Raw genomic sequence first — 16,176 nt, forward strand, 5'->3', positions numbered from 1 at the left:
AACTTTCCTAGTGGTCCAGTGGTTAGGAATCTGCCTTGCAATGCAGGCAACACGGGTTCAATCCCTGGTTGGAGAACTAAGATCCCACATGCCATTTTGAGCAACTAAGCCTGTGGGCTGCAGTCACCGAGCCCAAGCACTCTGGAGCCACCGTGCCACAACTAGAGAGTCCGTGTGCCCACTGAAAGGTCCTGTGGGATGCAAGAAAGACCCTGTATGCTGCATCTAAGACCCAACACAAATAAACCAATTAAAAGGAAGGGCAGAGAGAGAATGGGAAGAAGCCTGGGAGGGTTGGAGTCCCAGCTTGGGTCACCTGAGAACCAGACTCTGAGAAGTTAAGTATTAGGTAGTACCTTGGAGACCAACACTTGGAAGGGAGAAGGAATTAGGATTTGGCAAAGAGAGCCACTGAATTGTGATGCAGTTCTAACACAAGCAACCCTGTAGGAAGCTCTAGAGCTGAGATGTCCTTTCCCAAGTTGGACCAAGGGGATCAGACCTTTATATCTCTATCAGAGGTGTGCTGTCCCTGGAAGAAAGCATGGCCTTAGTGAGGCTGGTTTTTTTTTCAGCCAAGGCAATCCTCAAAGAGGGCAGACGGTAGAGACCCATCTTCTGGTAGTAGTTCCAGAAGCTGGGGAAATAAGTCATTTATTCCTGAATGGGGATCTAGGCAGCACAACACAGCCTCCACCCCAGAGGGAGGCAGATGAAGAAGGCTGTGGGAGAGGGGAGGGAGTGAGGCACCCTTATTCCTAGTGATTGCCCATTTTCCACTCCATCCCTCATGAGATCCAATGGTGTTGTTCCCTGCTATTGAATTCCTTGAGATACTCCTGTAGCCTTCTATTAACAAGCCACTACATACATACACACACATACACATTTTGTTTTATATTACTTTATGTGGCTTTCTGTACTCGTCACAAAATTATTTTCAACTAAGTCAGAACACTTAGGCACAATGTACTATCATGTAGATACGATGGCAAGTACTAGATATTTCTGTCTCTTTTCTTTCTGCTACTTATAGGTATACCTACACCTATGGACACAGAAAGTTCAATTTCATTGAAAAAGTTTATTGACCACCTACTATGTGCAAAACACTATGGTATACAACTCAAAGCAAAAATGAGCAAGAAATTGTCCCTACACTTAAAGGATTTGCATACCACTGGGGCTTATTTCTGTGATATTGAATGGTTTGCCTTGGAAACTAACAGAGATCATTTTGTCCTTTTTGAGATTGCATCCAAGTACTGCATTTTGGACTCTTTTGTTGACCATGATGGCTACTCCATTTCTTCTAAGGTATTCCTGCCCGCAGTAGTAGATATAATGGTCATCTGAGTTAAATTCACCCATTCCAGTCCATTTTAGTTCACTGATTCCTAGAATGTCGACGTTCACTCTTGCCATCTCCTGTTTGACCACTTCCAATTCGCCTTGATTCATGGACCTGAGATCCCAGGTTCCTATGCAATATTGCGCTTTACAGCATTGGACCTTGCTTCTATCACCAGTCACATCCACAGCTGGGTATTCTTTTTGCTTTGGCTCCATCCCTTCATTCTTTCTGGAGTTATTTCTCAACTGATCTCCAGTAGCATATTGGGCACCTACTGTCCTGGGGAGCTCCACTTCCAGTATCCTATCATTTTGCCTTTTCATACTGTTCGTGGGGTTCTCAAGGCAAGAATACTGAAGTGGTTTGCCATTCCCTTCTCCAGTGGACCACATTCTGTCAGACCTCTCCACCATGACCCGCCCGTCTTGGGTTGCCCCACGGGCATGGCTTAATTTCATTGAGTTAGACAAGGCTGTGGTCCTAGTGTGATTAGATTGACTAGTTTTCTGTGAGTATGGTTTCAGTGTGTCTGCCCTCTGATGCCCTCTTGCAACACCTACCATCTCACTTGGGTTTCTCTTACCTTGGAGGAGGGCTATCTCCTCAACATAGCCCCTCCTGACCTTGACGTGGAATAGCTCCTCTAGGACCTCCTACCCCCACGCAGCCACTGCTCCTTGGACGTGGGGTAGCTCCTCCAGGCCGCGGCCCTGGCCTAGGGGTGGGGTAGCTCCTCTCCTCCATTCCTGTGCTGTCGCAGCCTGGCACTCTCGGCCGCTGCCCCCTGACCTCGGACGTGGGGTAGCTCCTCTTGGCTGCCGCCCCTGGGGCATGGGGTCCTTCCGGCTTCTGCCCCTGACCTCGGACGTGGGGTAGCTCCTCTTGGCTGCCGCCCCTGGGGCATGGGGTCCTTCCAGCTTCTGCCCCTGACCTCGGACGTGGGGTAGCTCCTCTTGGCTGCCGCCCCTGGGGCATGGGGTCCTTCCGGCTTCTGCCCCTGACCTCAGACGTGGGGTAGCTCCTCTTGGCTGCCGCCCCTGGGGCATGGGGTCCTTCCGGCTTCTGCCCCTGACCTCGGACGTGGGGTAGCTCCTCTCGGCAGCGCTCTGTGCGCCGTCGCAGCCCCCCGCATGTCACGTATGGATGTGAGAGTTGGACTGTGAAGAAAGCTGAGCGCTGAAGAATTGATGCTTTTGAACTGTGGTGTTGGAGAAGACTCTTGAGAGTCCCTTGGACTGCAAGGAGATCCAACCAGTCCATTGTGAAGGAGATCAGCCCTGGGATTTCTTTGGAAGGAGTGATGCTAAAGCTGAAACTCCAGTACCTTGGCCACCTCATGCGAAGAGTTGACTCATTGGAAAAGACTCTGATGCTGGGAGGGATTGGGGGCAAGAGGAGAAAGGGACGACAGAGGATGAGATGGCTGGATGGCATCACTGACTCGATGGACGTGAGTCTGAGTGAACTCCGGGAGTTGGTGATGGACAGGGAGGCCTGGCGTGCTGTGATTCATGGGGGCCACAAAGAGTCGGACACGACTGAGCAACTGAACTGAACTGAACTGGGGCTTATTTCTAAAAGGCAGCCTGCAGAAAAATTAAAGAGGCAAAAGTAAGTCCTATACAAGAAGTGACATGTGACTCATATTTTCCCCTTTTTGCCTGTAGGTCTATCCTGATGGTGCCCATGTCAATTTTCTCTCTCTTTTTTTTTTTCCAGGTAAAAACCATGTTTTCCTTTTAATTGACGCTGTTGCCTCTCTTTGCTCACACTCTGGTAATGATTAGGTCCCCACCTCTCAGGAGCACTGCATCTGGACAGCCTGAGACAGAACCAGTGTGAACACGGTCCCAGAGCAGAGCTTTGGGAATAATAAGAACATCAAAAATCAGCCTTTCTTTTCACTTACAAAGGGATTCACTCAGAGGGTCCAAAGCTCTGCTTTCTAACCACAGAAAACCTGGAGCTCAAGGCAAAACTGGAAACCAGAAGGAACCGGAAATGAAGCATAGCGCCTCCTCAAATTCTCCAGGCCTGATCATCTCATCTCTGCTTACAAGGAATGGCCCCACCCCAGCATTTGTAAGGGAAAACGTTTTGTTTCTATTTCACTTTCCAACTGGGTATAAAATCTACTAAAAGGAACACAAAAGAATCAAAACAAATCAGCTCACTCACAAGAGTCCCCCCCAGATACAGATTTCTGGTTGCTGAGATGATTCAGCACGTTATTTCCAAGTGGCAAAATTCAGGACAATCTGTGAACTCAAAAGTGGCAGCTACGTTCACCGACAGGTTCGTGTGAGACACACATATACACAACCCCATTTTTCACTGTAAATACGGCAAGGGGCCAAGACCCCCGATCAGCACAATAACTTATTTTGTACATTACAGTGCACAGAACAACGGAGGGAAAAGACACTTTCTTGGAGAGGTTCGTCTGGGCTCTGAAGGCGGCTGGAGCCCAGGGCCCCGGCCGTCATTAGCTCTACACCGCCGCCTCTTTGGTTGCGCTGGCCTCGGAGGCAGCTTCCTGTAAGGGGTCTGCTGGCTGCTCCTCCTCCTCCTCCTGGGGGTACAGGTCTGGGTACTTCTGCATGCACTCCTGCATGGCCCAGAACTGGTTCACACAGTCCGACCCCTTGACATCCTCCTTGCTGTAGTGGAAGCAGGAAAAGGCCGCCTTAAACTGTTCCCCGCACGGGCCACTGGCCATCCTCCCAAGGCACGGGCAGTTCCAGTTGATGTCTCCGTTTGGCAGGATCAGTCCATGCTCCTCGTATGGATCATTGGGGTCATCGGCCACCAGCTCTGTGTTGCTTGGAGTCTCATGGTCTTCTTTGGTCACAAATATGATTCGATCCTTCCCTTCCTGCCGGCAGTAGGCCATGATGCAGCCCGGCTCTCCGACCTCGCAGCGATCGCAGCGGCAGCCTCATGCTGTGACCTCTCCGCGCAGGGGAGGGCGGCTCGGAGGCCCGCGCGGACCCGCCCCCCAGGCCTGCCCTCTGAGCGCCTACCTCGGCGCTTCCAGTTCGGCGCTCCCAATTTTCTCTTTAGGGCAGTAGACAGAGCAGGTAACACCATGTGTTCTAGACTCAAACAGACCAAGTTTGCATCTCAGTGTGGCCACTTATTAGTTCCATGACCCTGTGTAAGTTAATCTTGTCTGTAAAATATGAATAATGATCAAATAGAGTCGATTTGTTGTGATATGTACTGTTGTCTTCTATGGTGTACAGTATGCTTTTTCCTGGGGCTTTCCTGGTGGCTTAGAGGGTAAAGCATCTGCCTGCAGTGCAGGAGACCTGGATTTGATCCCTGGGTCAGGAAGATAGAATCGGGTTCAGAGGGGTTTATTGTATTGAGGCTGTGTGATGCTGGTCAAGTTTCCTCAGCTAGCAGAAAATCATTCTCAACTATTAGTGGTCTAGTGAAGAAAAGCCTAATCCCATTTCCTGTCTTCAAACCTTGTCCGCACTTAATGAGTATTTAAGAATTATCTGTGTAAATTCCCAAATACACATGACCATTTTGCAACCCCAGTTTCTGATCCCTGAGGAGACACAGTGGTCAGGAATCTTTTGGTTTTCAGTTGCTGAAATCCAGCTGAACTAGTTTAAACATCAAAATGCATCTAGTTTCAGAAAAACCTGGACTGGATATGAATATGATATTGTCATTCATCTGTCTTTCTCTGACTTTTGGCTCTATTTTCCTTCATGTTGACTTCTTCCTAAGGCAGTCTCTCCATTCTTGGCAGAAAGACACTCCCGGCAGCTCCGATGTTGCCTCTTGCCAGTTTTGCTGTTGTTGTTGTTTAGTCACTAAGTCATGTCTGACTCTTTTCGACCAGATGGACTGCAGCACACCAGGCTCCCCTCTCCTTCACTGTCTCCTGGAGTTTGCTTAGATTCACGTCCATTGAGTCAGTGATGCTATCTAACCATCTTATCCTCTGCCACCCTCTTCTTCTGCCTTCAATCTTTCCCAGCATCAGGGTCTTTTCCAATGAGTCCGCTCTTTGAATTAGGTGGTCAAAGTATTGGAGCTTCAGCTTCAGCATCAGTCCTTTTAATGAATATTCAGGATTGATTTCCTTTAGGATTGACTGGTTGGATCTCCTTTCACTCCAAGGGACTCTCAAGAGTCTTCTCCAGCACCACAATTCAAAAGCATCAATTCTTTGGTGCTCAGCTTTCTTTATGGTCCAATTCTCACATTCATACGTGACTACTGGAAAAATCATAGCTTTGACTATACAGATTTTGTCAGCAAAGTGATGTCTCTGCTTTTTAATATGCTGTCTAGGTTTGTCATAACTTTCCTTCCAGGGACTGAGTGTCCTTTAATTTCATGGCTGCAGTCACCATCTGCAGTGATTTTGGAGCCCAAGAAAATAAAATCTGTCACTGCTTCCACTTTTTTCCCCTTCTATTGCCAGTTTAGCCATGCCCATAACCTCTTTCTCAGTAGTTCTAGCAAAGGTTGGGGGCTGATGCTCATTGGCCAAGTGCCCATCTCTGAAGCAGTTGCTTTGGTTAAGGATAGAGTGCTCTGATTGGCCAAGCTTGGGTCAGGTGCCCACTCCTGGAACCCATGGATGAGAACCACATGGAATGACAGTAAGGTAAGAGCAATTCTCTAAAGTAAAACTAGAGTGCTGTTAAAAAAGAAGGAAAGGATGCTATACGGGTAAAATAACAAAAGTCATCAGCAAGAGGTGTGATCTCTATTGAGATCCTCTACTTAGAGAAAAACTTACCAGAGGACAAGCCACACCCTCAGATGTGTTTAGAATTCTTTCACTAAAAGGTTTCAGAGAGCGCTTCCAGCCCTTATTTTGTGAAACTTGACAAAACAGAACCTCCTATCTTTGTCTATTATTCATGATGATTCATTGTTACAATTTCTATATACATTTAAAAATGGTGTTCTCTCAAATATTCTGTTTTAAAATATTTAAATGGATAATCTTTATTTTAAAAGGATGTTTTCCCAAGAGAAGTCAAGCTGCCAATTCTGATTTAGTAGCCACCCGTCCCTGGGAGATGAGACCAAGTGTTCCTAGATCACTTTCTGTTCTCCTGGATGTGTTTCCATTTCAGATCAATCTCCATCTGGAGAGGGCAGCTCTCTTCTTGCTCTAATTACCTTGAGGTTGGTTTTGCAGATTAAAATCTCAGAGGCTCCTTGGTGGCCCAGGACTTTCCCTGACTAAGCTTTCCCATAGGTATCTCGTCATCTGCTGGAAATGATTATAGGTCAGTCTCAGCAGAAAATAGAACATTAAGCACTGACTTCTGTTAATAATGGTTCCCCTATCTGGATGTCCCTCAGAATCAGTTGGAAAGCAAACTAACTATACAGATTAACTAACAAACTAACTAACCATACAGATTCTGGGGACCTCACCTCAGATTCACTAAAACTGAATCTTCAAAGTCTGGGATCCAGGAATTTTAATTTTTAAACATCACTAAGGTGATTCTTGGAGAAGGCAGTGGCACCCCACTCCAGTACTCTTGCCTGGAAAATCCCATGGATGGAGGTGCCTGGTAGGCTGCAGTCCATGGGGTCGAAAAGAGTCGGACATGACTCAGCGACTTCACTTTCACTTTTCACTTTCATGCATTGGAGAAGGAAATGGCAACCCACTCCAGTACTCTTGCCTGGAGAATCCCAGGGACGGGGGAGCCTAGTGGGCTGCTGTCTATGGGGTTGCACAGAGTCGGACACAACTGAAGCGACTTAGCAAGGTGATTCTAATATTGATAGCTCATTTCCAGTCCATTAACTGGGACCTTGGGGCCCCTAGTCTAAATAACCATACTGGATTGACCAGTGATAGATCAACAGCACCAAGCCTGTGATTACAAAAGTTGGCCCAAAACTCTAGAACATGATGGCTTCAAGTACTGCCTGGGGTGAAACATTTTAAGATTCTTTTGGCCTCAATTTTCTCTCTAATTTTTTGGAACTGGACCAGGTCCTTCCAGTTCTGAAAGTTCTGTATCTCTGTGTTATTATGGGGAAAAAATTAGCTTGGATGTTAGGAGATCTTGGCCCAGTACTGTCACTTTTATATTATTGTGACCTTGAGAAATCATTTTTATCCTTGGGCCACAACTTCCTTTCTTTCAAAGTGAATTTGGGGGCTTCTCTGGTGGCTCAGTGGTAAAGAATCTGCCTGCTAATGCAGGAGACGTGAGTTTGATCCTGGATTTGGGAAGATTCCACATGCTGCAGAGCAACTAAGCCTATGTACTACAATTACTGAGTCTGGGCTCTAGAGCCCAGGAGCCCCAGCTGCTGAAGCCCACACCCCCTAGAGCCCATGCTGTGCAACAGAGAGCAGCCCCTGCTTGCTGCAAGTAGAGAAGAGCCCACATAGCAACAAAGACCCAGCACAGCCAAAAAGAAATAAAATTATAAAAGTGAATTTGTTGGAGTACATGAGTTCTTTATTTTTAAAATTTAAAAGATTAAGATAACAATTAAGTCTTAGATAATCCTTCAGAATTATCTGCTGAGACGCACAGTATGAAGTTGATGAGGATGAGCACGATATTCTGTTGATTTGAATTTGCTGGGCTGAGGCTCTGCACGCAGCATTTGGTATGTTGGTGTTTAATGGATATGACATTTCACTGCACCAAATGGGAATAGAGTATTTTTAGCACAGAATTCATCAAGGTTTAGTAAAAAAGACTTGTTCTCTGAATGGAGTGTGAACAAGCAGAGATACTATTTTGAAAGACCAAATATAAAGGCCCCTTCCTCTCCACTATCACAAAATAGTCATATGTGCACTTATTTTCACCACAAAGCTTGAAGAACTTACTCCTTTCTATATCTCCTAAAAGGCAGTACTCCATCCAATACAATCGCTCTGCCAGCTCACACATATTCCTTCTGTATTTATATTACCTGTAAGTGCATGCTCAGTCACTTCAGTCGTGTCCGAGTCTGTGACCCCATGGACTGTAGGCCACCAGGCTCCTCTGTCCATGGGATTCTCCAGGCAAGAATACTGGAGTGGGTTGCCAGGCCCTCCTCCAGGGTATCTTTCCCACCCAGGAATCAAACCCACATCGCTTATGTCTCCTTCATTGGCAGGTGGGTCTTTACCACTAGCTCCACCTGGGAATCCCCATGTTACCTGTGAACTTATGTTAAATGGGCTAAAAACACTGTTAATCATCAAAAGCTACCACTTACTGAGCATTTATTCTGTGCAGAACATGTATTGAATGTTTTACACATATTTAGTCATCCAAGCCTTGCAAAAATCTCATGATTATCACTGTTTTCTAGAGAAGGACATGACGTTCAGAAAGTTTCAGAAGTCTGTCTAAGGCATGTAGCTAGGAGACAGCAGAGCCCAGATTAAAATCCAGGCCTGTATTTCACAGACATAGAAAATGAATTTGTGGTTACCAAAGGGGAGAGGTAAGGGAGGAGGGACAAATGAAGGGTATGGGATTAACAGATACAAGCTGCTGCTGCTGCTGCTGCTAAGTCACTTCAGTCATGTCCAACTCTGTGCGACCCCATAGACGGCAGCCCACGAGGCTCCCCCGTCCCTGGGATTCTCCAGGCAAGAACACTGGAGTGGAGTGCCATTGCCTTCTCCAATGCAGGAAAGTGAAAAGTGAAAGCGAAGTCACTGAGTCCCATCCGACTCTTAGCGATCCCATGGACTGCGGCCCGCCAGGCTCCTCCGGCCATGGGATTTTCCAGGCAAGAGTACTGGAGTGGGGTGCCATTGCCTTCTCCGACAGATACAAGCTACTGTACATCAAATAGATAAATAACAATGATATACTATATAGTACATAATAACCTATAATGGAATATAATCTGCAAAAATACTGAATCACCATGGTGTACAACTGAAGCTAATGCAATATTATAAATAAAATATACTTCAATTAAAAAGGGCTTCCCTAGTGGCTCAGCTGGTAAAGAACTCACCTGCAATGCAGAACTGGGTTCGATCCCTGAGTTGGGAGGATCCCCTGGAGAAGGGAAAGGCTACCCATACCAGTATTCTGGCCTAGAGAACTGTATAGTCCATGGGGTCGCAAGGAGTTGGACATGACTGAGTGACTTTCACTTTCCCTTTCTTTCAATTAAAAACAAAAACAAATCCATCTGAAATCAGAGCCCTAGTGATTGGCCACTGTACTTGCATCGACTGTTTGGGGTATATGGTAGCCCTTTGGAAGAACTCAAATATTACTGGCTTAAAATAATAAAGGTTTCTGTCTTCTTCATGCTACTGAGAGTACTGCTCCAAGTCATTATAATCTTCATAGGCTGATACATGTTTTGATGGAATAACTACTACATGAACATTACTCTGTATCAGAGGTGAAAAGAGCCTTGACAAAGTGTGCACTGGCTGCTACTACTGTTTTTATTGCAATTCCTCTATTTGACTTTTTAAAAACCTATTTTCATATAATACTTTAAAAACTTTTTAAAAGGAAAGTTTTCCCAAAAATGGAGATTCAAGGGGACTAAGCTCCCTCACTGCCCCACCCCAGCCGTCTCTTAGAGATGTCACTATTGGTTTGATGAGGATTTTGCTGTCTCATCCCCCTAATCTAAGGTCAATATGCCCTGTAGTCATCAGTGATAGGAACCAGATGTTCATGCTTACAATATTTACACTGGTGTGGGGGCAGAGCACAGACCACTTTTAAATGCACTCATCTGCTAAACTGCTCTCTTAGGACAAACAAAAATGGCTACGCTTAGGTGGATCCTCCCAGAAGTTCATCCCAGTTATCTCACTGCCAGCCTGCATCAGTGTGCTGGGAAGGATTAGAGGGACCAGCCCAAGACTCTGAAGAAGTCCACATTCTAAAATAAGATTTGACATGTATTAATGGTCCCTGATAACCCAGTGTGTTGGGGCATCTAAACCTAGTCTCCTTTATTCAGGTACCTAATTTTACCGCCATTAGTATCTTTCCAAATCTTTTCCCCTTTGCTTTCTGTTTAAAGGGTCAACCTGATGCTGATATTTGAAATTTCCGCGGTGCTCAGCTACCACTTCAAGGATGCTGTAGCAGATAAAGTGTAACAATAATTATTATGCTGTAGTGAGTGACTGTGTTGCTGCTGCTGCTGCTAAGTCGCTTCAGTCGTGTCCAACACTGTGCAACCCCATAGACGGCAGCCCAACAGGCTCCGCCGTCCCTGGGATTCTCCAGGCAAGAACACTGGAGTGGGTTGCCATTTCCTTCTCCAATGCATGAAAGTGAAAAGTGAAGGTGAAGTCGCTCAGTCGTGTCCGACTCCAGCGACCCCATGGACTGCAGCCTACCAGGCTCCTCCGCCCATGGGATTTTCCAGGCAAGAGTACTTTGTGTTGAGAGGCCCCCAAATAGGAACTATCACAAAATGTGGGGGCAAGGTCAAGAGATATTACCATCTGACAACAAATCGAATGAGAGGCAGGGCAGAGTTGATGAGCTCAGACATTTTCTGGTCACATTTCAGGGTCCTTCCCAGAAACAACCCATTATCCTTGATAATGGGAGCCAGAATCACTCACCGAGCATGTGAGATAAACTCTACCTGGAAGCTGCAACATGGCTTTCTGCCATGCTCCTTAATAACAAGAGGGCTTGGTATCTGTTAAGGACTGCTGAGGAAGGAGAGTTTGGAGGATAAGAATTGCAGTTTTTGCGGGGAAGGGGTGATGCGACCCAACGGTTAACAGGCAGTACAAGCCCACTGTGGTCAGCAGAGGGCAGCAGAACCAGACTCCCCCTGCAGGTGGCCCCAGAGACTGTGTGGCAGCTGCTGGGAACATCTGAGTTCCAGGAGATCAGGTCCACAAAGGGTGGTCCCTGGAAAAAATACAACTGAGGTGGGAAAGGAGGTTTGGAGAAAGAGATTTCCTTTCCTGAGACTTCTGGAAATTCTAAGAACAGACTCCAGGGGCTACCAGGGTTCAAGAACTAGAATAATAATTAAAATTTTGCTGAATAAATTTTGCCAAGGTCTTGCTTCAGCCTGTTGAAGAAGGCGGGGGGGAGGTGGGCAGAGAAAGAATCTGAGACTGAGGAAAGATATTTAAATAGCATCTTGCTTTAGTATTATAAACATAGTTTATCAGGGGGAAAGTGACACCCCAGAAGGTCTGTCTTTCTTGAAGCTGATGTTCTGAAATCAATCTTCTGGTGCGCCTCCTGAGAGACTGGATTAATCCTCCAAAGCCTGGTCATCCCAAGAGGAACCATCAGAACAGCAAATTGGATCATGCAGACCTGAAGGCTAGAACATAAACTCCTAATGATTCAGCCAAGATATAAGCAATTAATTAAATTCAGTCTGAAACAGCCATGCATCCTACCCTGCAGGCCTTAGCAGATTTATCTTTGCTTCACCTGGGTCACCAATGTCCACCAGCCTCACAACAAAGAGAGAGAAATAACATCTTCCCAATAGATCTCCTACCCTCCATCCTGTTCTCCAGAGGGTCAGTGTTCTCATTCAGGTGATGCTGAGCATGGTGAGGGTCATACAGTCAGAGAGAGGGTCTACTTGTTTGCCTCCCTTTCTTCTTTGGTTAAGCTAGAGATGACTATTTGTAATTGAATTTTACTGCCCTTAAATATCGAAGAAGGCAATGGCAACCCACTCCAGTATTCTTGCCTGGAAAATCCCATGGGCGGAGGAATCTGGTAGGCCGCAGTCCATGGGGTTGCTAAGAGTCGGATACTACTGAGCGACTTCACTTTCACTTTTCACTGTCATGCATTGGAGAAGGAAATGGCAACCCACTCCAGTATTCTTGCCTGGAGAATCCCAGGGATGGGGCAGCCTGGTGGGCTGCCGTCTATGGCGTCACACAGAGTCGGACACGACTGTCGAGACTTAGCAGACCCTTTCCTCTTAGGATGAGCTCTCTAGCCCTGCAAAACAGGCAGGTGCCAAGCACCGCCCCCCACCCCAACCATGCTAGCAGATCCTCGTGAGAGATCCTGGAGGAGAGAATCCTGGGGGTGCAAAGTAGATGGGCTGCCTTAGAACCAGGGTCAGCTGACCTTTGTGCCCACAGAGAGGGGTGGAAGAGGAGGCTCTGAAGGACTGGGAGCTGTTGGCCACATCCTCTTTCCCATGTGACTCTTCTCCCCTGAAGTTTCCTTGCTGCCACCTTGCCATCCTTGCCCACCCCCTACCCCATATGACTTCTGGAAGAGGAAGGGGGCCTCTCCTCCTGTCTCAGGCACAAGCCCTCCTGTCCAGGGTCAGAGCCTCAGCGCCCTGCCTTCTGCATGATCCCAAAGCACAATTGGTGAGTGGGAGGGGGCTGCCTCTCCTTGACTCCCACCCCTAGGTCAAGCAGAATGGCTGGCCTGTGCTGCCTCTGCACACAGGAAGTCACCCTCCTCCAACATATTGGCTTGAGGCCTCCCCCTCCACCTAGAAATCTGGATCTCCTTTGGGCAGTTTTCTATAAAGTCTGCAATAATCTCATATAAAAAAAAAAAAAAAAAAAAGGGCAGCAGCAGCCCTTAAATATAGAGAGAAACATCGAGCCTTGTGTGTGTTGGGTCAGTTACCAAGTATCACTCACAGTTATTGTTAGTTGAGATGAGTAATGGGTCAGATCAGTAAATGAAATTTTAAAAAATATTTATTGATTTATTTGGCTGCACCGAGTCACCGTTGCAACAGCATGGGAGATCTTCAGTCTTCACTGTGGCATGCAGAATCTTTAGGTGTGGCATGCAAACTCTTAGTTGCCGTATGTAGGATCTAGTTCCTTGACCAGACCCCCTGCATTGGCAGCACAGAGTCTTAGCCACTGGACCACCAGGGAAGTCCCAAAGGAAATTATTTTGATGACACTTTGTTAGTCTAACTAGGCAAAACTGTTGCTGTCAAGTCCTGGCTCTAAACCTAAAGAAAATTCTGCCTCCTTCTACTCAATTTCTTCCTCTCCCCAAGTCCTCTCAACAGAATCCTATTTTGGGGACTCTTCTCAAGCAGAACTGGAGGAGAATAACACAGAAACTGACAGATTAGGCTGAAGGAGCGTGTCCAAATTTGTGTTTTGGAAGAGACCCAGAAGCAGCTGTGTTAAGGGTAGTGGGTGGGGGAGGACATGGGAAATCTATGAAGTGTTTCTGTCGGTTACAGCCCTTTTGTGACATTAAAAAACAATGTTGCTTGACTGTATTCACTTGAAACAAGTCTTCTTTGAGAATGGGCCCTATGAATCATAGTTTCCATAGAATTACAGGAGAAACTGACATAATTTGGCCTCATCCTTTGAACAAGCATTTGCATAATCAGAGTAGGTTATCCTAAATCTGATGAGGAATGTGGAAAACAATCCAACTCACAGGATCTCAAGTTACCCCCAAATAAAGCAAATGGGAAGCCAAATACTTATCAAAACCCTGATGTTTCTGATCTCTTCTATGTTATCACACCTAAAGCTTTCTAGAGTCATCTTTGCAGCTTTAAAGCTGTTGGAGACATTTCCACGCCATCTCTCTTGGAAAGTTTCTTCTTCCGGGGCCTTTGGCTTTGACATCTCCTGGCTGGGCTCTGGCTGCCCTTTAAAACCTGGCTGGCCAGGCTGTGGTTTTCTCTTTTGATGTCTCCCCCATAGGACAGGACAGGAAATTCCTTTTTCCATCCTAAATGGACACTTCTAGTTTGCAGAATTGGAGTCATTTAAAGAAGAAAACAGTTGTTAACCGTAATTACAGCCACAAGATCCAAAGGCATGTAGTTAACCAAGTGTTAAAAGTAGATTTAGGTTTTACACCTAAATAAAGCATGGGATGGGGAGTGGCTTTTCCTACTAAAGAAGGAAAACAGAAAGAATAGGTAACATCAGCTAGAGAAAGTCTCCTGGTTACAGATAGAAAAAAAAAAATGATATCAGAGATGCTGGGGTTCTTTCTTCCACCATCTCCCTGTCTGTCTGTTTTTCTTCATGGAAGGAGGATTAGGGCAGAGATAACCAGGAAGAGATGGAATTCACTGGGGAAATTATCTCAGAAGCAGGCTATGGAAGAGAGCACCACAGAAACAGCTCCCTGTGTAACCATGGTGATGAGCTGAGGCAGGAAGGGGTGGGGAGAGATGGAGCCAAGATCCAATGTAGACAGAGGGCAGGAGGGTATGCGGGGTGGGGGGACACTTAGGTCACAGGGGAGAATGACAGGAACTATGAGTCTTTTCAGCTAAATTCAGGTTTTTAAAAGAAAGAATTTATTTATGACTGTAATCCATTGAGAAGGCAGGATGAATATTATATCATGGGTTCTTTTTACATTTGGAAAGGCTTTTAAATGTTTCTTTGGATGTTAGCTATTGCAACAAAGCAAGATGAGTAGTAAATGGTGAAAAGTTGTAGCTAAGTGGCGGGAGGTGGGTGTCAGGAGGGTTGAAGAGGAATGCAGACAAACTCAGAGTGACCTACAAGCCCAGAGACCATATGTCATCTTGCCTGAGCACAGCACCCGTCTGCCTCCTAGAGGCTGGAGATCAGCTCCCTGAGGCTGAAACAGCAAAACCAAAGCCATCAGTGCAGGATGGCCAGGTTTAGGGAAAAAACCAAAACAAAACAGAATGCCCAGTTAATTTTGTAAGGAGATCAAACCAGTGAATTCTAAAGGAAATCAACCCTGAAGATTCACTGGAAGGACTGAAGCTGATGCCGAAGCTGAAGCTTCAATACCTATGACCACCTAATTCGAAGAGCTGACTCATTGGAAAAGACCCTGAAGCTGGGAAAGAATGAGGGTAAAAGGAGAAGAGGGCAGCAGAAGATAAGATGATTAGACAGCATCACCAACTCAGTGGACATGGATTTGAGCAAACGCTGGGAGATAGTGAAGGACAGGGAAGCCTGACATGCTGCAGTCCATGGGGTCACAAAGAACTGGACACGACTTAGCGACTGAACAACAACAGTTAATTTTGAATGTCAGATAAAGGGCAAATGATATTTTAGTATTTTTGACAACCCTAATAAGGGTAGCACCCACTGATTAAATATCTCTTCTTGATCTCTCATCCTTATATATTTATAGAAGAAAGGAGGAGAGGAAGGAAGGGTAGAAGGAAGGGAGAGAAATTATGAGCCCCAAATGGTTAGTTTTTAAATACCTATCCACACTCCATCCCTTCTTGTGCCTCTGCCTTTTCAGTATCACAGGATATTCCTTAACCATTCCCCACAATATGTCTTCAAAAAATCAAATCAGAACAAAACCAACATACAATCAAACCAAACCTCTCCAGTTTCTACAACCTCAAATTGTCTTTGGGCGCTAATAGTGTATTTCAACATGCCTTCCAGCCTCCCTCGTGAGCCTCTGCACTGACTTCACTTCTTAACTTTCTTGCAGCTGCCATAGCTGCACTTATCAGTTGACTCCACCTCTGAGCTCCCTGACTGAACTTCTCTCAGGGCTTTTAGGGCACAGTTCTTAAGGTGTCTGCTAATTAAGTGACAGGTGTCAATACGTCCTGTCACAGTAACATTTCAAAGGGGTGTTTCATAAAACAGATCAATGTCTGTGGTTCAAGACATGGTGAGTGGTCATGATGCTCTTTGATGGATTTTTTCACACATCCCATCTCAGCTCTCAGCTTCCATACCCTGTTGCCAGCCCTAAACTAACACCACCATAGAAAATACCAGAAACAAGACAAGAAATTGGCTCACAAATCATCTTACAACTTCAGCCAGATCATGCCACTCTGTTTAAAACCCTCCATTGCTGTCTCATTACACTGAGAATAAAATAGAAAATGTTCACGGTGGGCTGTAA

General features: G+C 46.0%; 1 protein-coding gene across 1 annotated transcript; it reads right to left on the reverse strand.

The window, feature by feature from the left end:
- Window positions 1–3,605: 3,605 nt before the first annotated feature.
- On the reverse strand, window positions 3,606–4,437 carry LOC129636702 (mitochondrial intermembrane space import and assembly protein 40-like). Its single transcript, XM_055560285.1, has one exon. It carries the CDS (start codon window positions 4,245–4,247, stop codon window positions 3,846–3,848), a length of 402 nt encoding a protein of 133 aa, XP_055416260.1. The 5' UTR covers window positions 4,248–4,437; the 3' UTR covers window positions 3,606–3,845.
- Window positions 4,438–16,176: the final 11,739 nt, after the last annotated feature.

Source organism: Bubalus kerabau, chromosome 22, assembly GCF_029407905.1.
Source record: "Bubalus kerabau isolate K-KA32 ecotype Philippines breed swamp buffalo chromosome 22, PCC_UOA_SB_1v2, whole genome shotgun sequence".
Lineage (NCBI taxonomy): Eukaryota > Metazoa > Chordata > Mammalia > Artiodactyla > Bovidae > Bubalus > Bubalus kerabau.